Source organism: Phymastichus coffea, unplaced genomic scaffold (assembly GCF_024137745.1).
Source record: "Phymastichus coffea isolate CEN01 unplaced genomic scaffold, Cenicafe_Pcof_1.1 PCOF00001, whole genome shotgun sequence".
NCBI lineage: Eukaryota > Metazoa > Arthropoda > Insecta > Hymenoptera > Eulophidae > Phymastichus > Phymastichus coffea.
In genome coordinates, this window is record NW_026706812.1 from 5,628,594 (window position 1) to 5,652,719 (window position 24,126).

The 24,126-nt window shown below is 44.7% G+C and overlaps 1 protein-coding gene across 4 annotated transcripts in view; it reads right to left on the reverse strand.

The window, feature by feature from the left end:
• LOC131675389 (anaphase-promoting complex subunit 1) overlaps positions 1-24,126 on the reverse strand; it is an 896,320-nt gene that overhangs the window by 525,478 nt on the left and 346,716 nt on the right. For 3 of the 4 annotated variants that reach the window (XM_058954365.1, XM_058954359.1, XM_058954356.1), the window contains exon 9: positions 7,404-7,806. The exons of the other annotated variant lie outside the window; for it this stretch is intronic. In XM_058954365.1, the coding sequence (XP_058810348.1) occupies positions 7,404-7,806 (403 nt within the window). The remainder of the gene's footprint in view (positions 1-7,403; positions 7,807-24,126) is intronic. 4 annotated transcript variants of the gene reach the window in all.

Sequence of the window (24,126 nt, forward strand, 5' to 3'; positions counted from 1 at the left end):
TGCGTGGACACCTTTCTGTGAAGGCTAGAGGATCTACGAGCGGGCTCTGGGCTAACCGACGGCGAAGTTTTGTGCTCCATATCAGAGCTCCTCGAAGGCGTTGCGAGGACATGGTATGAGCTCAATAAGCTCAAGTGGAGGAGCTATACCGACTTTGTAGCTGGCGCTCGCCGTTGGTTTAGGTCAAGCGAATTGCAGCAGCAGAGACTACTGCAAGAGGCCCAAGCTTGGTATCAAGAGAAGGGAGAGTTGGTAAGAGAATACGTCTGCCACCTCCTCTTTATGCTTGCCCAATTACGTCCGCCGTTGCCTGAGCAGCAACAACTAGATTTGCTTTATGCAAATCTTCTACCCACCATCCGAATGCAGCTGCGGAGAAACGCGTTCTCCAATGTGCACGAGTTTCACGCCCGGGCAACCGAAATCGAGACCGTTATGCGGGACGATGAGCGCCCAAGGACCAGGCTGGAGCCCACGTCCACATTATACCCCGAGCACATAGGTGTGTCAGCGAAGGCACCACCGCCCAGGGCAGGAGCCCGAACAGCGGCCATGGCGAACAAACATCGGGGTACAGAGCAGTTGCAAGCCGAGTCACCGGTGAAGAGCCAGGCCAGGAAACCCGAAGACCGGTCTTCGATTTCCGCGACGCAGGCGACAGACCGTATTGAAGATCTGTCGTCACAGGTAGCGACCCTGCGACGCGACATAGACCGGTACTTCAGGGAGAGGAAAGCCAACTCTCCCAAGCGACCAAGGGGTCGACGGCAATATAAGGGGAGGAGTAAAACCCCCCCTGGGTCTCCTGGCCAGCGGCGAGAGGGTCAGAGGAGAAAGATTGATTTCTCACAACCTATCAAGTGCTCGTTCTGTGGTAAGCTGGGCTTTACTAGGAGGTACTGCCCGGATTGCAACAAGGGAAACGGGCAGGGAAACGGAGGCAGGAGGTCTCGTCCGCGTTCCCAATAGAGGTGACCTCTCGTCGGGGGTCGCTCAGACGAGGCAGTGGCTCGTCGGCGACCCCAGGGTTCAGGCATGTCCCGGAAAGGCCAACGAGTCCTATGGGACCTAGCAGCGAGGTAGCGTACGAGGCGACAATGACCGTGCCGGTGCCTAACCCGGGTAACGAGGTGTTCTGTATCTGAAGGGTACGGAGGTCGGACTCAAGTGGTGGAACATGGGTACGAATGGGTCGAGGAAGAGACCGACGGTCCCAGAAGCTCCAGGAGACCAGCCGACGCTCTCGAAGATACGCCTAGATCCCAAGAAGTATCGGGTGAGAGCACGTTGACGCGAGTAGCGGCTACTCAGGGTAAGAGGAGCCGCGAAAGCCTTCAGACCACAGAGAAGAGTGGTTCTGAGAAAATTCCCCGTAGTTATCCGCCCGAGGATGAGACCAGATGGTGGCTTCAGGTAGACATAGGTGCCTACAAATTGAGGGCACTCTACGATACCGGAGCCTCATCGACGGTAATGGGTCAGCTCAGGCTAAGGTTGACATCGGACATGGGGCTGGGCCTCGATGTGACGCGTGCGGGCGAAGCCAAGCTCACCGACGGTTGTCCATGCCCCATACTGGGTCATGTGATCTTCCCCTTTACTGTAGGGGGAATCACTCGGGATGTAAGAGTCGCCATAACGCCACTGCTGTCTGACGATTGCAATGTGGGCGCGAATTTTGTAAGAGAATTCAACGCCAACCTGAACCCTGACACGGACCAGCTGTACTTGGCGAAAGCCAAAGTGGCGGTGCCGTTGGAGGTGGCAAGTGTCACTGGTACGTCGTACCTCGCACCTGTGGGCCTGATAGAAGCCACGGAAGCACAGCGTCAAGAAGTGGCTAACCTCGTTGACGGACTGATTCCAGACGCAGGTGAGAGTTTAGGCTGTGCTGTGGGGGTCGAGCATGAGATAGATATCGGAGACGCTCGACCCTGTAAACAAAAATACTATCCGGTCTCCGACAGGGTGCGAGATAAGATGCACGCGCTGGTCAAGGCCATGCTGGACAACGACGTCATTGAACCAGCAACCAACGGGTGGTCAAGCCCAGTGGTGATGGTGAAGAAGGCAGATGGCAAGTATCGGTTCTGCGTAAATTACCAGAAGGTGAACGCACTAACCAAGCCTGACGCCTATCCATTGCCCTTCATGAACGACATCCTCCGAAGGATCAGGGATGCCAAGTTCATCTCTACACTGGATTTGAGTAGCGCGTACCACCAGATCCCTCTAAAAAAGGAGTCGCGCCCCATCACTGCGTTTACTGTCCCCGGCCTGGGGCATTTTCAATTTAAGAGAATGCCCTTCGGATTGTCATACGCAGGCGCGACCTTCCAGAGGTTGATGGACAAAGTGATCGGCCCGGACTTAGATCCTTTCGCTTTTGCTTACCTCGACGACGTGATCATTATTTCATCGTCCTTCGAGGAGCATAAGCGACACCTGGAGTTGGTTTTACAACGAATTCTGGGGACGGGCTTCACTGTAAACCAGACCAAAAGCCATTTCTGTAAGTCGGAAGTCAAGTACCTAGGAGTCCTCGTGAACCGTGAGGGAGTAAGGCCGGATCCGGAGAAGATCAAGCCGTTCATGGAATATCGAACACCACGGACTATCAAGCAGGTGAAGCGATATATGGGGATGATGTCGTGGTATCGTCGCTTTATACCCGACTTCGCGACAATCACTGAGCCGATAAACCGCCTGACGAAGAAGAGCGTTCCGTGCGCTTGGCAGCAGGAACAAGAGCATGCTTTCGAAAGGTTACGAGACGCAATGGTCTCCGCACCAATCCTGCAGTCGCCGGATCCCAGCGGATAGTTTGTTTTACAAACGGATGCGAGTGATAGCGGTATCGGTGCCGTACTGATGCAATAAATCGATGGACAGGAACGCGTCATTGAGTACGCTAGTTGCTCCTTAAATAGGGTAGAAAGGAATTACACAGTCTCCGAACGAGAGTGCCTGGCCGTGGTATGGGCTATCGAGAAGTTCCGACCTTATGTCGAGGGGCACCACTTCAAAGTCATTACCGACCATAGTTGCCTTGGGTGGCTCCACAGTATGAGGAATCCTACAGGCAGGCTAGCGTGTTGGGCGCTAGCACTGCAGGGACATGTTTTTGATATAGAGTATCGAAAGGGAGACCTCAACGTGGTGCCAGACGCTTTATCTAGGGCCTACGAGGAGGGGGTGGTAGAAGTGGGTGCCATGACTCATCAACCGGAAACTGCCGATGCCTGGTATCTGTAGAAGTACCGAGAAGTATGCCAGGACCTGCATTCTCAGCCTACCTGGAGGGAGGCTGTACCATTACAATCCAACGGAAGATAGCGAAGGATCCATCGACAACGAGGAAGCCTGGAAGCTTGCGGTTCCTGCTGAGAAAAGGCACCAAGTGCTTGAAGAGGTACACGATGCGCCAGCAGCGGGACATCAGGGGAGAGAATGGACGTTCTCCAGTGCTAGGCGCCTGTATTTCTGGCCTAAGATGTACGAGCAGGTCCGAGAGTACGTGAGAAGTTGCCCGGTTTGTCAACAATGCAAGGCGGAACAAAGGCCGCCTTGCGGGGTAATGGGTCGTCGAGAGGTCTCGCGACCCTGGCAGGTGGTGGCCAGCGATATTACGGGCCCATTCCCAAAGAGCTCGAGAGGGTTTGAGTACATCTTGGACTTCTTAGACCTGTTCACTCGGTGGGTTGAGTACGTACCCATACGCAAGGCCAATGGAAGGACCATTGTGCGGGAATTGCACGAGAGGGTGGTAACCAGGTTCGGTGCGCCCGAGATATTCCTTTCGGATAATGCAACCGAATATAAGAATCAGGATGTCGATGCCTACTTGCTGAGAAACGACATCCGGCGCGCCCTCACTCCAGTCTACCACCCACAGGCCAACCCTACGGAGCGAGTGAACAAAACCCTTAAGACCATGCTCATGTCATACGTGGAGCGCGACCATAAGATTTGGGACGAGCACCTTCCAGAGTTCAACTTCGCGCGCCAGGCTATAGCCCGACTATGCTCGTTTTCGGACGATAACCCACTCCTCCCTCGACCTTTAGAAGGGCCCAGGATCAGTTAACCCGAGAAGCTTCTGAGGGCCAAGAACTGACAGAATGGGGTGAGCAAATGCGCCTGTTGACCAACTTATGGGAACGCGCTGGCTCCAAGTCCAGGGAGGAGGCGGATTATCAGGCGGTCTATTACAACAAGAGGAGACGTCAGGCCGACTTTAGGGTTGGGGACTGGGTGTGGAAACGGAACCGTATCCTGTCTTCCGCAACTCAGGGCGTGTCGGCGAAGTTGGCGCCGAAGTATGTTGGTCCGTATATCATCGAGGAAGTATGTGGGACCAATACCTACTTCCTCGGTAACCAGCAGGAGGTATTGCCCGAGCTGATCCACGCCAAGGAGCTCAAGCCCTATTTCGCCCGATTCTCGGACCAAGACGACGAGGAGCCGGAACGAGGGGACTCAACGCCGCTGGACGAAGAGGAGGGCGCAGGCGAAGAGGGAGGGAGGCTTTCGAGGTGGCCACCCGAATGCTCCTCGACCTGAAGCTGGGTTCGGACGCCGATCGGCTGATTTCGAAGTTAGGAGTTTTGTCCGGGCCCAGGTCGAGGTGGCCACCCGAGAGAATCGCCCACGCCAGCGGGTGGACGACTTCCTCCGAGAGGGGTTAAGGCCGCCGCCAAGGAAGGCGCCAACCCGGGAGGCGTCCACCTAGACCGACGATCCGTTTGAAGAGGGCCGTCGATCTTCTCCACCGAAGACCAGGGGGTGCAGACCCCGGGGTTGAGCAAACCCGAGGTGGCGGACAGCTCGACCCAGTGCTCCAGGCCAAGGGAGGCCTGTGGCCCAGAACAGTGAATCTGCAACCACCCCCGCATTCCCGAGCAACAGGGGCTCGAGAACTCCTGGAGGCATGTGAGGTTGGGCCTCCAGGAGCTGGTAAACGCCTGGGAGTTCGTCGGGGAACTCCAATACCAGGTGCATACACACCTGGACCAGTTCCTCGACTTCCAGGGAGCCCGGGAGTTGCTCGGGGAGTGGGCTCCGGTGGTCCGGCGGCAAAGGGCCTATGGAGAGGCTCTGCTGCGGGTGGACCGGGGGCAGGAGTCCCCATAGGTCGCGGACCCGCCGGCGGCTGTACAGCCGACGGTGTCTGGAGGCAAGGCCGCGACCAAGACTCCTGCCAAGCCCTCGGTGCAGGCTCAACAGAAGAGAGCCTCGGGGGCCCCCGGCGCCGGACAGGAGTTCACGGTCCACGTAGACGGGTCGAAGGTTTCCGACCCTACCGTGGTGGTGCGGACACACGGCGGACGCACCTCCGCCACGATGGGCGGTGTGACATTTACCGCCGCCCCGGGAACCTCGACCCCACAGCCACCTCCGTCTGCGGGGAGTCACGGGCAAGGGTCAAGGCCCGGTTCCTCCAGGTCACAGCGAAGGGGCTGTTACATCTGCGGCCATCCCGGCATCACCACCACCTCCAAGTGCCCAAATAAGCACATTGGCGCTATCTCCGCCACAAGGGACCAGGGGGCACCGAACGATGACTCCGGGTGTATGGTGATTTCTCCCCGTCCTTCTCCTGTCCTTTGGAGCGTGAGTCGGTGTAATAGTTCGGCCCGGTAGTCCGAATCTAGGAGGAGGCTGCAACGATTGCCGAAAATCGTTAGGACTCGCGTAGACTGTCGAGCGTGGCTAAGTGTTATAGCCGTGATCGGCTTAGGTTAGAGAGAGAGAGAGAGAGAGAGGGCGCGTTAGGGGCAATGACCGGGAGGGGAGAGGTAGCGAGCCAGTATGACTGTGTTCTTCAGTCCGGCGACATCGCAGTTTTTGCTATCCGAAACAACAACGAGTGAAACCGTGCCAATTAGGATACAGCAGGACTAGATAGATAATTTGTGAGTGGAGTGACGAGTGCGCACACTGCATAACGTGTGCGGCGTCGGCAGCAGAGACCACAACCTCAGTTGCACCCACGGCGCAACGCAACAACAGCAGCGAAGGGCGGTTGCAAAGGCAGTTCGTCGTCTTAGCGTAACTGGATACGGTTGTCCACCGTATCGTTATCGAATCAGCAGTAAGTGCGCTGCACTTTGTATTACGTTTTGCGTGCGATCCCGCGCAGCGTGCGCGGTGAGTTTTTAGGTAGCGTGCGTGCGACTAGTTCGCAACGTCCGCGAAATCTACTCTCTCTCTCCTCATTCGAATTATTGTGTCGATATAGCGTGTGTTTAGACTCTCGGCAAACCGTCCCTTGTACAGGACTAGTTTCGTCTAATAAAGTAGTTAGATACCAATAAGAGACGATCTTATTATTTCGTCTCCCCTTTGTCCGGTGTCGGTGTTTATATTTTGATTCGAACGCGCCGGTAATCCAACACGGATCGCGAAAGCATAGAAGGAGCTGTGCGTCAACCGAGGTGTCTGCAGTGGCCGTCGGAGCGCTGGTAAGCTAGCGCACCAGCGCCCCCTTGCGGAGAGTTCGCACACCCAAGTTGGATCGCTGAGAGGACACGGCGTATGCGTATACCGGAGCGAGGTGAGTAAGTATGCTTGAAGCATACAGCTAACAAGGCGTCGTTTGGCCGTAGGGATAATCACATTTGCCAGGGGTTTGCGACTAAACGATAGCCTGTTACACCACATAGTTAAAGTTAAAATAAATTATGCGATAAAAATGTTCAATCCTCAAAAATTTATTCCAAGATGTGCAGCTTAGATTAGCATGCAATTTCAACTGGACATAATACTGCAAAAGTGATGGTTATCAGAAGTTGAGAATAGTTATCTATCAAAAATACAATGTAAATTGCTAACTTAGCCCAATAGTCTTACTATTTTTGTAATTCTTTGTTTTTATTATATACATATATTTATTGTATAATGTATTATTAAATTTTCTTGAGTGGATTGTTTAATACTCTTATTCATAAATAATAATAAATAAAATATGGACAATCTACGGATTCTCTACTGTGGTATCCTAAAGTGATGGCTATAAAGATATAATCGAGCGAGCATTAATGAGCGAGGTTCATTACCGCAAGCATTTATTGAAATTTAAATCTTATAAAAAATATGACAAGTAGTTTAAATTGGAAAAAATTATTAAATGATGTCTTTAATTTCACATCATATTACGGTTATGTGTCAAGAAAATTAAAAAAAAAAATATTTTTTTTCTTCAAACCTATGTAATAAAACCAAAATGTATTATAAACTAAAAATGAGATAAAATCGTTTCAGATAAAAAGAGATTTTCTTTTTTGAAAGCATCGTGTATTATAAAAATTTATATTATGAATGATTACTATAAAATAAGTTTTACATTCTAGAAGAAAAATAACAATCAATAAGTGTTATTAAGTAGATAAATGAACACTTACCTAAAGGCGACGCTTTGAAGATCGGTAATGATATTTTAAAATATTTACAACTTCCACATTCTATTATTATTTTATTTAAAATAGTATTTTTTAAGATAACATTACTTCCATCGTAGAAGGAATAATCTATGACGTTATGACTACAAGTTCCTTGAACAGGACTCAATAAATGAACTCCTTCGTCAAATCTTAGTTCAGGAGTTGATGACTTCGTTGGTGAAATAAGCGAACTTCTTCTTGGATACGGTGATTGTAATATTTGACTGTACAGATTTGAACTGAGAGAAGTATTTCCTATAATATTGTGAGTATTACTAGGAATATGCAATTTACCAACTAATGACATACCAGAAAATAGTGATATATTATTATTGGTTTCTATGACTACGATCATCTTCAGTTCCTAAAATACGATATACAGAGGGGTTAAGCAGAGAAATATTACTTTATTTATAAATCTTTTGGAACATAAATATATTCCTCTATATAAAAAATCAACAGACCAAATCAAAATTTTATAAATAAACGTAGATATATTGATAATATTATGGTAAAAGTAATATTATGAATAACCTGAATAAAATAACGAAATCTATAATAATGAAATAATAAAAGAAAACCTAAATTTCTATATACATTTTCTTTCATCGTATGTTATTTCACATGTAACGGAGAATTCCGGCCGTACCTGTCTGGCTTGCTCGCGACCGTCCGCACAAATTATTTATTCGGGGATTCGGGAAGCAAAAGACGTTCCCACGACTGAATAACGCGTCGAGCATAAACACGTTAAACGCACAGATTCGAAGTCAGCATGAGGAGTGATACAGCGGCGAATAAACACAACAGCGGATTAATACACTAGTCTTTAATTGTCAACAAACGATTACAATACGGCAACCTCGGACTTACACACTACGAGCGGTACAATAACAAACGCGAACGCGAAGGTGAATCGGTGGCTGGTCAGCCTGCCGATTCCCTTATCAAAACTAGATATTATACAAATGCCCGACAAACACTTTTCGCGCATAGGCTATTAACGGGTAGCCAGCAGGTCTGCTGTGCTACCAATCATAGACTGACGCCCAAACATGCAAAAGAGAGAGAGACAAGAGAAAAGTACGGCACCGACCTCGACCTTCAGCCTCTCCGACGGCTGGAGCGCTCTGCACCGTGACGTCACTGGTGTGCTCCCGACCGTATTGCTGGTATATTTGTTGTCGCCGCTATCTATCCTCTGGCTCGTCCTCTCGCTCGCTCCACAATATTGCTGCCTCGATCTCAACCCGTTGCTTGTTGTTTCTGCCGCCTCCTCGTTGCTCGGCGCCGCAGCACGTTAAGTTCCTCGCGCGCTCGCCCGCGCACCTCGCCGGTTACCCGCACGCACCGGTGCCGGGTATCTTGTGGGACACGGCTGGGCGCGACCCAGCCTCACGCTCTATCACTCGTCCGCGCACCGGGCGTGTCTCCGGAATAAACAAACGTCGGCGAGGTCGCGAGGCCAACTCGGAAAAAACCGTGACCTTCCGGTTTATCCGCGCGCGCGACTTTCCCTGCCCATTGCCTAGCAGAGACTCTCGAAATTTTCCGCGGCGATCCGCAATTCGAGCGCTCTCTCTCTCTCTCTTTTTCTCTCTTCTTCTGCGCCATCTGCGTCGCTCCAGCAGTCAGCTCAGCCCGTGTTCAGCACCTCGCAAACAAAAGGTCCAAGCATGAGTGTGTGTGCCAAACGTACACACTCTCAGCCTGGTGCGGCGCACGGACATTTGCGAGAGCTAAACGGACGAGATCGGCCTAGCCGAGATTCTCCGTCACACACATTATATTTTTCTCTTATTAAACTTAGTGCAAAATTTTAACAAACATCAATTACGATATTATAAAACAATAGATAAAAACTAAATATATTTTTGTAAATAGCCTTCAGTTAAACAATATGACGATTCTTTGCGAAATTTGAACAATGTTTAATTCATTACTGAATTAACCTGAAATTTCATGGTATATTTTAAATGAAAATTTTAAGACTGCAGAATCTGTTAGAAAAGATCTTCATTAATAACTTAAAATTTATTCATTAAATTAGTTTGATATCTATGCAAATGTACTCACTCTCATAATCGAAAATGCAACTGAGTGAGCAATAGAGAGCGTGGTATATTGCCACTAGTATAAAAATATTATACATGTTTATATATGGGCCCTTTTAAAAAGTTGAATAATGATCGAATAGCGACAATTGGAATTAATATAGTAGAAGATGTTGCATGTAAAGTTTCTGAAAGCTTTGAAGAAGCTTATGGTGTTCAAATACCTCGGTTTGAAAATTTGCAACAAATGCAAAATGAAAGTTCTTGGTTCAATGACATGATTAATGGTATTAAATTGAAATATAATGAAAGCAAAAATGTTGGAGAAAAAATAAGTTTATTAACTTTGCTGCCAGATAATTGGAGCTTCACAACAGTATCCAAATATTTCAATTGCACATACTACATATACGCTCAAGCTAAGAAAGTAAAGAATTCATTTGGTACGTACAGATGCTATTACAACATTTTGGTATGAATAATTATTAATTAATGAATAATTAAACATAGTAATAATTATTAATTAAACATATGTTTTAAGTTTATAGAATGTTGATTGAATGAGAACTAGGTTTTAAATTTAAAATCTGTAAATGATCATGAAAGTGTATGTCTTTACGTTACAAATAGAAGTACTAGTTTTTGTATGAAACCTATATCAAAGTAAAAACCTGATAATAAAAAAAATTGTATAATTTTAATCTACATGATTTAATTTATTGCTTTTTTAGAGTTATTGGAAAATTAATTCAACTCAATATATTTCATTATTTCCAACAATCATCTTTCTATTTAAATACAGATTTACAAAAATTTTGAAAATATAAAAAGATCCTCCAAACATATTGATGTTTTTTTATTTGGAGAGATCAGAGTTATTTTATTATGGCATAATGTTATACTTTCTTGAATATATTTTAAAAATTGTGAAATTTTATTCTTATTTTGATTTGAAAAAAAATAAAAAGTTACTATAATTTTTGTTAACAATTGAACATGTATTATCTTATTAATTTAGTAAGTGATTTTTTATTTGAACTCAATTTGCCGCGTTTTTTAGAGTGATTTACTATATGACATCACATCATGTGATTTCTCATGTGAGAAATCACCTGATTTCTCGTGGAATAAATCATAACAACAAACTACAATAAACAACTGTATCAGTAGAAATATTTCTAGCTGAATATTTTTTGTTTCTTTATTGTTCATTTTCTAACTAACCAAACACGGTTAATCAGCGCTAATTTGACGTTTACCGTCACAGCCCCCTTCCAGTCTGGACCTATAGGGTCCTCGACGATAATTCCATTAGCGCTGTCCCTTCCGAGGAGGAAAAGAGAGAGGATCATAAAGGATTATAGTCCACGTGTTGTTTACTTCCATCTTTATTCGCCGGGTAGTATAACGGTTGCCCTGCCCACGAGGGCAGGGGAAGATCACCTGGCTGGTCTCCCGGGTAATTCTGCGCCCTGGTCATCCAATGGATGATGTCGGGGCCTTCAGCGGGATAGATCCCGCTGGGGGTCCGGGTAGCGGCGTGGTATCGCCGTGCGCGATACCGGGAGTCGTCGACGGTATCGCGGTAGGGTCCGCCGTCGGGAGTTCTTCGATGAGCACGGATGACGAGCTCTCGTGAGCTCGCACCCGTGCTTGCTCCTCCTCTTCTCTTCGGGTACTTTCGAGGTGCAAGGCGGCATGTACCACCCCTTCAACGGCGGGACCCAAGTCCAGGTCGATGAGGGCGGCTGCCGCTTGCTCGAATTGTTCGAGCGTGATTTGCATCCTGTAATTATCCAGCAAGTTAGTATCTTGAATAGTTTTGGATATCGAAGGTGGGCGCCTGTTCGGCTGCCCAGGACCTTCGTCGCCGGAGTCGAAAGTGGGGTCCTTGGCGTCGGTCTCCCAGGTCCTTCGTTCGCTGTATTTCATGCGTTCACGGTTGGTGTTCTCGGTGGCCTGCCCCTCTTCCTTTTCCCGACGATAGGAGGAGGTGCTCGAGTAGTCTGTTGATGTTGTGTACTGTATGTAGTTAGCGCACACTCACGAGGTTTCCCTCGTGGGCGCTTCATCGTGTTAGTAGGAGAAGTATTTATTGGGACTCGGCTGGTGGGATTACGACGAGTACGGCGAGGTAAGCTCGGAGTTGTCGCGTCGTCATTTTGGAGTCTGTTACCCGCAGTGTCGGCGCTCCCGTTCCCGTGTATCGTTGTATCGCTCGCATTAGGCGGGACGCTCGTCGCCTTGGTTCCCTCGGTGGTAGGGGTCTCGTCGTCATCTCGTGGTCGGGTCCTATCTTCCGGTAAATCATGATCTCGTCCGGTTCTGTTGTGGGTAATTGACAAACCAAGGTATGTGGCCCCAGACTTACAGAAGACACTCTTCTCTCGATCAATCGAGAGGCCAGCCCTATACAACCTATCCAACTCTGTTTTAAGACTTTGTGCGTGATCTTCGAATTTGGACGATACTACTATGATATCGTCCAAACAGGCGAAAGAGAAACCGCCAAGCTCGGGTCCGATCACGCTGTCTATTAACCGTTGGAAGGTGGCGCCGGCGTACGAGGGATCGAACGATACTCTTACGAATCGGAGGTATCCTAGTCTGGGTACGGTGTAGGCAGTGAAATGTCGGCGTTCGGTCTTGAACGATTTTATCTCATTGACTCGAATCTCGAGTTCAGTGCCTATTGCTCGTCCCAGTCCCACGGGGGCCTGCGATAAGGCCTCGTCGATGGTCCTCTGCAATATAGCCTGTTGAGAGGCGGTTACCTCGGCTAGTCCGATAGTAGCTAATCTCGGACCAGCCTCCAAACTAGCTACTTCTAGTTTCATCTTGGTTTGTGATTTCTTGAGCAGTAATGTATCATCATCCGGATCCAGTACTGCTCTAAACAACCTAATAAAGTTCACTCCTAAGACACATTCATCGACGAGGGTTGGGAGGATAGCCACCCTCGTCGGCATCGTCATCTCCCCTACGGTGAATGGCAACGTGACATGGCCAACGATCGTCAACTTACGACCGTAGGGTAGCCTTGCCGCACCTGCGTGGGAGGTATCTAACCTGACGCCTAGCACGGACGCTATTTGCAAAGCAACATTACCCATGGCTGCGGTGGAAGCTCCCGGATCGTAGAGAGTTTGTAACTGGAAGGCTCCTATTTTCACCGGTAGCCACCAGCGCGTTTCTTGTTCCGGGGAAAATCGGGAAACGGTTTCGGCGGCTCCACAGCTCTGCTCCTTGCCCATCATAGCGCTAACCACCGTACTCTCGTGTGGTAAAGTGACGTTACTTCTCGTTCGAACCACCTCGGTCCGGACGATCGGAGTTCCCATAGGGTTACCTTTCGACGGTTTATCTGCCGCTACCCGTGCCCCCGAGGGCGTGTGCGATCCATTCGCCACCACCTCGGCTGGTCCAGGGTCTTGGGCTTTACTATCATCGATACCTTTTGACGGTTTATCTGCCGTTACCCTGACCCCCGAGGGCGTGTGCGATCCATTTGCCACCACCTCGGCTGGTCCAGGGTCCTGGGCTTTACTAACGTCAATGCCTTTTGACGGTTTATCTGCCGTTACCCTGACCCCCGAGGGCGTGTGCGATCCATTCGCCACCACCTCGGCTGGTCCAGGGTCCTGGGCTTTACTAACGTCATTACCCTTCCTCTCCGTGTTCACTCTACCACCACGCTCATCATTGGCGTCACCAAGAGAGTTCTCACTCTCGTCGCTCAGCATGCTCGCTACTAACGGTGCGGGCTGTGCTGACGAATGCCGCGAGATCTCCTTAACGGGGTTTGGGTTACGGGATGAAGGAGTGGGGTCAACCCCAACTAACCACTCCTTTTCTCGTTTCCCTCATTGCATTGGGGACAGTACCTCCTACTGTACCCTAATCGGCCACACTCGGCGCATTTGAGCGGACCGGAGAAATCCCTTCCTCGTCCGCGAGGAGTCTCCGGCCTCTTGGCTCCGTCTTCGGAAGTCAGGCTTTTGTCAGCGTGGTTATTCTTTATTTCCGCCGTCAATTCCTTGATGGACAACAGCATTTGGTTAAACATGTCGATGGGCAGAACCTTTTTCTCGCCATCGACGGATTCCAGACTCGGATTAGGTGTCGCCCCCGAGGGCGTCGGTGTATAGACGACCTGGTGCGTCACCCTCTCGAGTACCTTTTCCATGCGGTCCAATTTATCACTGACTTCCGGTTTGTCACCGGACATAGACGCCACCTTCCCCTTACGACCCTTGCTCGCGTCGGTGCGGGGGTGATACGCCAACTCAGGATACAAAGTCGACTGAGGGTCTGGTATCGTCCGCTCTATCCTCCGCTGATGCAAGTTATTTTGGGCCGTCGTGGCCAGGTCGTTCAGGGTCTGAACGGAGTCAACTTCTAATCTCCGTATTTGGCTCTGGATTTCCGGGAGGAGGTTGGCATGTAGCAGGTTCAGCTGGCTCTCGTGCGTCATTCTGGGGTTCAGCCGACTCATTAAGCCCATCATGTTCGCGATGTATACGTTCGCGGGTTCGTCTGGGCCCTGGTATCGGCTTTGAACCTCTTTGGTTAGACGCTGCTGCTGTTGCCTGCTAGTTCCAAACCATGCTCTGGCGTCTGCCTCGAAATCCGCGTAGGAGAACCATTCGTTTCGCATTGCTTCGAACCAGACGAGGGCAGGACCGGCGAGTAGCTCGGATACGGCCGTGAGCATCTCGTCTTCGATAAGTCCAGCGCTGCTCCTCGAGTTGTCCAACCTTGATAGGAAGGTGTCAATACTCGCGTTGCCTTCTCCGGAGAACCTGAGTTTCCATCCCCGGACGATGCGGCCGGCGTCCCTTGTTGTCGACCACTGGTTTGACGTCTGTTGGGATGACCACATGCTCGGCGGGTGGTTGTTCACTTCAGCATTAACTCCACCGAGTTGATGCTGTCCACTCTCTCCGAAAGGGGGGGTCCGGCGGGGGGTCCTGCCGGCGGCCCCCGTGGGCCTCAGTCCGGGTCCGGCTGGAGTGCTCTGGGGTAGCCTGGCGTCGTAGTGGCACGTGAATGTATCCTGGAATGCGACGCTCCTACGCGTGTTTTCCGGTTGTGGCTCCTCATTAGAACTGTTCGAATCGTCTTGCCGCATATTTCTGTGTACGGCATTTTCTAGTTCCTTCATCCTGGTTGACAGGTTGTCGATTTGTTCCTGCACCTTGATGTTGGTCCTGACGATTTGTTCTACTATTTGGGTTAGGTTAGACGCATTCGAATTCCGTGAGTCTTGTACCTCCCATTTCCTCTCATGTTCCCTGGACCGGGAAATGAGGTCTTGAATCATCATCGCGAATGCCGGCGGGAGTTTGAACTGGCTGCCATCGTCAGCCGTTATAGTAATTTCCTTATTACTATTTGTGTTCTCTCCGCTGTCCAGGGCATTCGCGATGTTTATCGCGGTCTTCTGGACTCGCGATATCACATCCGCACTCTGCAATAGTTGGGCTAGCGGGTGTTCTCCCTCCTGCTCGGATGCTGTGTGTTCCTGGCATAGGGATACGATTAGCTCCGAACGTAGGGCGGCTCTTTTGGCTGGACTGCTGTGTTGGTTGTCGACTTCCGCGAAATCTGCTTCGGAATAGTCGCCGAGTAGCCAGTTGTGCAGTCGTGCAGCTCTCGAGAGCTTGCTCCCGCTAGTTTTGAGCTCCAGGTGCTCGAGGTATTCTTCGATTTCCTCCTCCTGGAGCGTCCATACCCAATTTTCTACTTCTGTCTGAGTGCGGTCCATAATTGCTGTTTGTTCGCTTGCGTTTGCCTTCTTTGTAAAATTTACAGTTATGTTACGCGGGTGCGAGTGTTGTATTATAATTCGTACGCCGAATGAAAAAATAATAAAATTTTATTAGCCAACACTGGGCTTGATCAACAGCGTTTTACGAATTATTTGCCGAAAGATTCTTCGCTCGTTAGTACCCAATATAATTATCCTACCTATCAGACGCACTAACTGTTTGTTAGTGCGGCTGTGTGAGTTAGTATTTAAAATATTGTAACGAGCGTTGCGCGTAATCACCAATAACCGCAGTTAATAATATTAAAAAAAAACACATTTACGTTACGACAATACGATGTCAAATAAAATTATTCAATTAAATTAATTTTGTTTGAAAATTGCCGGTGTTAGTTTTCCCCGGGCCAACGGGTATAATATTATTTGCGGCAACTTTCAAAATTCGTTGGTGTTTACGTTCAAGAATCCTTCGGTCGCACTCGCACGCGTTCACAGTTAATATTTACAATTTTTCGCCGCGGCGGGCCTTCGCAAGCTAGCTAACAGGCTTTGTTTACTAATGTGGCCTTCGGTATCAAGCGCGCACAACAACGCTTGATTGCCACTTGGGTCGTTGGTTGACTGGGCGCGAGTTTATTACTGAGAACCGGTGTTTTGCACTATCAAAAACACCGTAGGTTCTTTAACGTTGGGCGCCATGTAACGGGGTAGGACCGTTTAATTAATTAAATCGCGCAATCACACTAAAGGGACACGCGTAATTAATTATGCTCAGTATACGAAACGGAGAGCATGTAAAGATAGTCGCCAGTCAACCAGTAATTCGTCTTATCGAGAAAGGTGTAAATAACCTACATTCAATAGGGAGTGAGTAGAAGCTATGAGGTAAAAGCGGATCGAAAAGCACTTGTTAGTAATATGAATGGTATCCTTTATTATTCCTCAAAATTTACAAAAGGTCGGCCCGCGCGTTTGTTTACATAAACGCTCGCTCGTCGACAACACGCTTTGCCGGTATGCTCGCTGCTCTTTGTTATTAGAGCCGTTACATGCACGCATCGAATGTTAGAATCAAATTATTATTCATACGATCGCGATCGCGAAATTAAGCTGGCCAGCTTACCTTATATTTGCAGGCGATCAGAGAAAAACGGCGACAATTCGCACAGCACGGAACAGTTTTTATATTGTTTTGTTTTGCTCGCGGGTCGCGAATGCGCGCACGGAGTGGTTTCGCCCTCGATGGCGAAACCTCACACACACACACACTGCTTGGCCTTAAGCTGGTGGCTGGATGGCTCCTTGGAGGCAGCTGTCACGGCTATCTGGCACTCTCGGTTATTGCTGAGCTGGCGTATAGTTGACAAGGGCACGTGAATCGGCAGATGCGGTAGCGAAAGCGGGCGGACACGACAATGGTCTATGCTTCACTAGTTCGAATTCTATCGCGCGCGTTCCGTCTGCTCGCGTGCCGAATTCCTTCGTTACCTATTTCGTCCCCCCGGGAGGTGCTGCCCTCAGAGACAGCAATTAAGTTAAATAATCAGCGCTAATTTGACGTTTACCGTCACAAACCCTAAAATTAGTTTTTTTATTTTTTGGTCACTTTTGAGGTGGAAAGCCATCTTAATTATCTTGCGTAAGAATACAAGGAAGTGCCTGTTCTTTCTACAGTTATAAAAGATATTAGAAAATATTTAGCAAGTCTCTATACCATTTTCAAATGGCTAGATTCATTAAAACTTTTTAAAATAGATTTAGAAAATTTTGAAAATTGAAGTTCTAGTTGGATAAAATTGTGAAATATTCGAGAAATATTATTGTTCAATAAATCTATGGAAGTGCCATACTAGAACTAGCACTTCTAGAATTTCATACAAAGTTCGGTGATTTCAAACTTATCTTAAAAATCTCGTAAGAAAAATAGCAACCGATAAAATTGTTGAATTTCGACAATCACAGTCAGAAATTGCTTCTCCATAACTATTTCAAGATTCGTACGTAATTTAGAATAAGGCAAATTTTCATTAGTTCTCAAAAGTTCTAGTTTTCGTATGAACGTCGCTATTTTTTATAATGATATTGTTTCTAAAAATTATCAAACACTTTTCTGAAAATAACATAAAAACATAGCTCGCAATCCTTTAATTTTATTCAAAAGAGTACATTTTTACTGGTTATGAGTTATGTTTAATCGTTCTACTAATAATAATTTTTTTAAATAACAGTCGGAATAATAATAGTTATTGATTTATTTTATGTTGCTCCGAGCCAATTTGTGTCTATATTATATTTTTCTGGCATTCTTGGTCGCAAGGTACAAAAATCTTATCTTCGCGTTCCCCTTGAGGTGAAACAAGATATTGAATCTTATTATTTAGACGATAAAAATAGTATAATGTGCAGTGGCATGAAGGAATATGTAACCATAAAAAAACCTGGCGAACCAGACGTACTTGAACAAAAAAGAATTATGATTCATGATATATCAGATCTCTACAAGAATTGGATTGATGACAGAAATTACGAAACTGTACCATGTTTAGCATATTTTGCTAAATGTAAACCTGAGCAATGTGTTTTTGCAGGACAACCTGGCACACACAACATATGTGTTTGCCAAGAGCATCAAAATGTAAAGTTGAAATTATCTGCACTATTGCCATCATTAAATTACAAAGAAGCTATGGTGGCTGGCGTATGCTTTGTTGAAGAAAAAAAATGCATGTTAAAAAAATGTGATGATTGTCCTAAGCAAAATGGAATTTGTGAGTTTCTATTGTCTGAAATAAATGATCAGAATATAAATGATATATCTTATAATATATGGACTTCTGTATCATTAAAAAATAATACTTCAGAAGAATCAACAAATCAACGAGTTTCGCTCAAGAACTTCATAGAACCTTTCAATGTCTTTTTAGATGAATTAGTTGAGGATATTTATAAGCTTACTGATCATCACTTTGTCTCTTCGGCTCAAAAAAATTATTTCGTACATTGTAAAAAGACTTTAGGCAAAGATACTGGATTGTTTATTATGGATTTCGCCGAAAACTATGCATACATAAGTCAAAATTCAACTCAAGGATTCTACTTTAACAATTCATCTGCCACATTCTTTACTACAGCAGTGTATTACAAAGAAGAAACATCAGATGAATTAAAACATCAAACATTTTGCGTAATTTCAGAAAGTTTAGTTCATCAGGCTTACTTGATTAATAAATTCATGAAAGTAATAATAGATGACATCAAAATAAAATTTCCTTGGATTAAAAAATTAATTCATTTTTCTGATGGTGCCCCGACACAATTTAAAAACAAGTAAGCTCACATTCTTTAATAAATTTTTTATTATTTTATAATTTTGTTAATCAACTTTTATTAATATTAATTTAAAGAGATTATCTTAACAGTTTACATATCAACCCACCCTAATTCAAATGATCTTTCTTATAGGAATCATTTTATTAACTTGTGCTTCCATGCAGAAGACTTCGGAATAATAACACAGCCACACAAAAAAAAAAAGTGGCAAAACCCACAGACCAGACCATGCAGACTTTATGTTTTTGGGGTCGCTGAGTCCGAATCCGTGGTCAGTTTTGCCCCACCACGTCACAGTCAAGGGCAAATGAAGGTCAATTTGCAAAAATGGAGAAAACCAATTTTCTCCAGTCTATATATACGTTTTTGGGGTCGCTGAATTCAAATCTGGGGTGACTTTTGTCCCACCCCCGCGGGGTCAAGGGCAAATGAAGGTCAAATTTGCAAAAATGGAGAAAATCAATTTTCTCCAGTCTATATATACGTTTTTGGGGTCGCTGAATTCAAATCTGGGGTTACTTTTGTCACACCACCTTGGTAGTGTAGTATTCATCAAAAACAAACAGAAAGTCATGCCATCTAATTTTTTCTGCTATACCTTACGCGTTTCTCATCGAATGAACGGTGCAAAGGTTTTCTTTTACGTTTTTTTGCCGTTTTACAATCTCTTTTCAACATCCAACAGTAGTCAGCCAACATGCATGTATCCCATCTTCCTTGATAACGCTTTTCCATCACTTTCACATCTTGATGGAAACGTTCACCTTGTTCTTCACTATAATCACCACAGTTTTCAGGGAAACTATCCAAATGATTGTGTAGAAAATGTAATTTGTAATTCATGAGACAACCCATCATCCTAAAGCTCTCCACCATTTGAGATACAATTTCTTTTTAATTGGGGCTTCTACGATTACCCAAAAAGTTTGCGGTAACGTCCTTGAAGCTAAGCCATGCAGTTTGTTCGATGCTGGTCATGGAACTAATAAACTTATCATCAGCCATCATTTTTCTAATCTCTGGACCATCAAAGATACCTTCTTTTAATTTCGCATCCGATTTACTTTGAAATTTGCTTTCCAAGTACTTGAAGCTCTGAGCATCTTTATCTAAAGCCTTGACGAATTGTTTCATGATACCAAGTTTTATGTGCAATGGTGGAATGAGTTCTTTTTTAGGGTCAACCAATGGGGTAGCTTTAACGTTGTGTTCTCCAACAGTTAGAGATTTTCTCTCAGGCCATTTATGATCAGTATAGTGCTTTGCTCGATCTCGACTATCCCATAAGCACAAGAAACATGGCGTCTTCGTAAAACCAGACTGCTGTCCTAACAATATTCCTGATACTTTCAAATCAGCACAAATACGCCATTGATCCTTGTCATATTTAATTTTTTGCAGTATAATTTTGAGATTACCGTATGTTTCCTTCATTGTGGTGGAGTGCGCTATAGGAACTGAGGCATAATAGTTGCTATTGTGCAGTAATACAGCTTTCAAACTTCTGTTTGATGAATCTATGAACAATCTCCATTCTTCGTCTTTATACACATTAGGTTTAATTTCATTCATTAAACCTTTTACGTCTTTACAATATACTATTTTATCACCATCACGATTCATATCTTCAAAGTATGGTTCGAAACTTTTGCTTCTTTTTCTGTAAAAAGATACTCTAGTAGAACTTACCAACTGATTCATATCTTTCAAACTAGACTCTCTAACAAGGTCGTTCAGTTTACCTTGAGTCAATAACTTTATGTTATTTTTTTTTGATCTGCCGGAAGGAAAACATTGTCATCGTCATCATCGTCTTCTTTAGTTTCGCCATCGTTATCACTTTCGTAGAATTCAACCTTGAATCATCATCCGAGTCATCACTTCTATCCTCATCATTGCCGCCACTTACTTCGGCGTTATGTTCTCAACAATTTCAGATACTTCATAATTTGGGCTTCTGCTACCCCCCAAAAAGTTAAAAATCATATTTATTTCTTTCATATTTGTGAAATCGTACGTTCAACAATTTTCTAAATGCATTAGAGTTTTCTGTATCATGAGTAGAGAAATTTTTAGAAAACCAGCATGTATTTGCTAATTGTATAAATGTATGGTGACATGAATGAGAAGAATTCAAATATGAATTTTTTCTTCAAAGTTGCCTTAACCTGCTGCCTCGACAAACCTGTGACGGTGACACTGCCCTAAATAGGGATGTGTGGGATGATCCGCTCATTAGTTTGTCGAGGTAACGATGCCAGTGTAAGCGCACTGCCTTGCAGGGGGCGTTAGGGTGTGAGGATGAAGCTGTAGTGTGTCTGACGACGAGTTGACACTGTCCTCGTCAAAGTCGGAAAGCTCTTATACTTAACCCCGGAGAGGTAAAAGAGTTATCACCTCCGGGACAGCGGACTCACCTGCGATCGGACCAGGATCCCTAACGTGCGGGGTTATACTGTCAATCATGGAACATTTACCTTCTACTTCTCGTCATAATTGCAAAAAAAATCGTGATCTTTTTTGTTTCGTCTGTGGAGTATATACTCCTAAAAAATTTCGTCGTGATTTTAATGGACGCCTCAGAAAAATTCACAAATCATATTTTCAATTAGCGACGGATGATATTATAAAAGAGTGGACTCCAGGTAGCATCTGCGAACGATGTCGTAAAATGCTTTGTAAATGGGAAAAGACAATAAAACGTGATGATGTCATATTTATTAGCCCAATGGAATGGTATCAACCAGATGGAAGCGAAGATTGCTACTTCTGCAATACTGAAGTTTCAGGATTGAATAGTAAATCAAAAACAAAAGTGAATTACGCTAAAGTCACTTCTGTAAAAAAAGCTGTTGAAAAATCGAGGACCAATGAAGAGCTTTATGTGCTTGAGAAGTTATCCATTGAATCGGATACGAATGATGGAGATCATAATGACGAAGATTGTGACGACATAAGTGATGACAATAATGGTAATGCTATCAATGATGTAGGTGATGATTTGGAAGATGAATCCTATGAAAGTGATATTGATGGAAAACTGATGATGATGATGAAGATGATGATATTTTCCTTCCAGCGGGCCAGAAAGACAAAAGCGTAAAATTATGGTCTCAAGATAAACTAAACGACCTAGTTAGAGACCTTAACTTACCTAAAGATGGAGCAGAACATTTAGCTTCAGCTTTGAAAGGCATGAATCAATTGGCAAGTTCTACTAGAGTATCTTTTTACAGAAAAAGAAGCAAAAGTTTCGAACCATACTTTGAAGATATGAATCGTGATGGTGATAAAATAGTATATTGTAAAGACGTAAAAGGTTTAATGAATGAAATTAAACCTAATGTGTATAAAGACGAAGAATGGAGATTGTTCATAGATTCATCAAACAGAAGTTTGAAAGCTGTATTACTGCACAATAGCAACTATTATGCCTCAGTTCCTATAGCGCACTCCACCACAATGAAGGAAACATACGGTAATCTCAAAATTATACTGCAAAAAATTAAATATGACAAGGATCAATGGCGTATTTGTGCTGATTTGAAAGTTTCAGGAATATTGTTAGGACAGCAGTCTGGTTTTACGAAGACGCCATGTTTCTTGTGCTTATGGGATAGTCGAGATCGAGCAAAGCACTATACTGATCATAAATGGCCTGAGAGAAAATCTCTAACTGTTGGAGAACACAACGTTAAAGCTACCCCATTGGTTGACCCTAAAAAAGAACTCATTCCACCATTGCACATAAAACTTGGTATCATGAAACAATTCGTCAAGGCTTTAGATAAAGATGCTCAGAGCTTCAAGTACTTGGAAAGCAAATTTCAAAGTAAATCGGATGCGAAATTAAAAGAAGGTATCTTTGATGGTCCAGAGATTAGAAAAATGATGGCTGATGATAAGTTTATTAGTTCCATGACCAGCATCGAACAAACTGCATGGCTTAGCTTCAAGGACGTTACCGCAAACTTTTTGGGTAATCGTAGAAGCCCCAATTAAAAAGAAATTGTATCTCAAATGGTGGAGAGCTTTAGGATGATGGGTTGTCTCATGAATTACAAATTACATTTTCTACACAATCATTTGGATAGTTTCCCTGAAAACTGTGGTGATTATAGTGAAGAACAAGGTGAACGTTTCCATCAAGATGTGAAAGTGATGGAAAAGCGTTATCAAGGAAGATGGGATACATGCATGTTGGCTGACTACTGTTGGATGTTGAAAAGAGATTGTAAAACGGCAAAAAAACGTAAAAGAAAACCTTTGCACCGTTCATTCGATGAGAAACGCGTAAGGTATAGCAGAAAAAATTAGATGGCATGACTTTCTGTTTGTTTTTGATGAATACTACACTACCAAGGTGGTGTGACAAAAGTAACCCCAGATTTGAATTCAGCGACCCCAAAAACGTATATATAGACTGGAGAAAATTGATTTTCTCCATTTTTGCAAATTTGACCTTCATTTGCCCTTGACCCCGCGGGGGTGGGACAAAAGTCACCCCAGATTTGAATTCAGCGACCCCAAAAACGTATATATAGACTGGAGAAAATTGGTTTTCTCCATTTTTGCAAATTGACCTTCATTTGCCCTTGACTGTGACGTGGTGGGGCAAAACTGACCACGGATTCGGACTCAGCGACCCCAAAAACATAAAGTCTGCATGGTCTGGTCTGTGGGTTTTGCCACTTTTTTTTTTTGTGTGGCTGTGTAATAGAAGAATATAATTTCTTCGCTACTTCACACGGAAAGAGCGTATGTGATGGCATAGGAGGATTTATTAAACGGCTTATTCGTAAAGCCTCTTTACAAGGAACTCAAATTTTGAATGCAATTTAAATGTACAACCACTTGAGTACACTCAAATTAGCTATTCGGTAAGATTTGTTTTCACGATTCATGTTGTGAATAAGTAACTAAATAAAATGGTATTACGTTGCAGATGCTTTTATATTAATGAGAGTGAAATTGTAGCATGGAACAAGAAACTAACCAAAAGATTCAATTCTGCAAAAACTGTGACTGGAACTAGAAAAATCCATTATGTTGAACCCATCGATAAAGATACTTTGAAAGTCAAACTATATTCTTTTGATTTAAATAAAGAAACCGTTAAGATTAGTTTATAATTTTAAGAAAACTATTATTAAAAAATAATTGGATGAATGATTGCTGTAAGTTATTTTTAGTTAAAATTCATTTTGTTTATGAATTCAAGTAATGTGTAACGACAACCCCTTACAAAAGTGATGGAAGAGCATTTGTTGTACTTTCATCGAATATAAATGTAAATATATATTTATATAAATATTTGAAATTTTCGAGATATCTTGCTCACAAAAAATGCACAATTTATGAATTTGAATCGGCATTTTTCGAATAAGCAACAATAATCAAGAATGTTGATAAACAGTTGGAGGTACTTTTAAAAGCTCAATTGATAAATCCACATTGCGATTGAGGGCCCTTATTTCACGCAGTCCCTTGATTGTAATAAGCCGAAAACAAGGATTATTTTGGAGGCCAC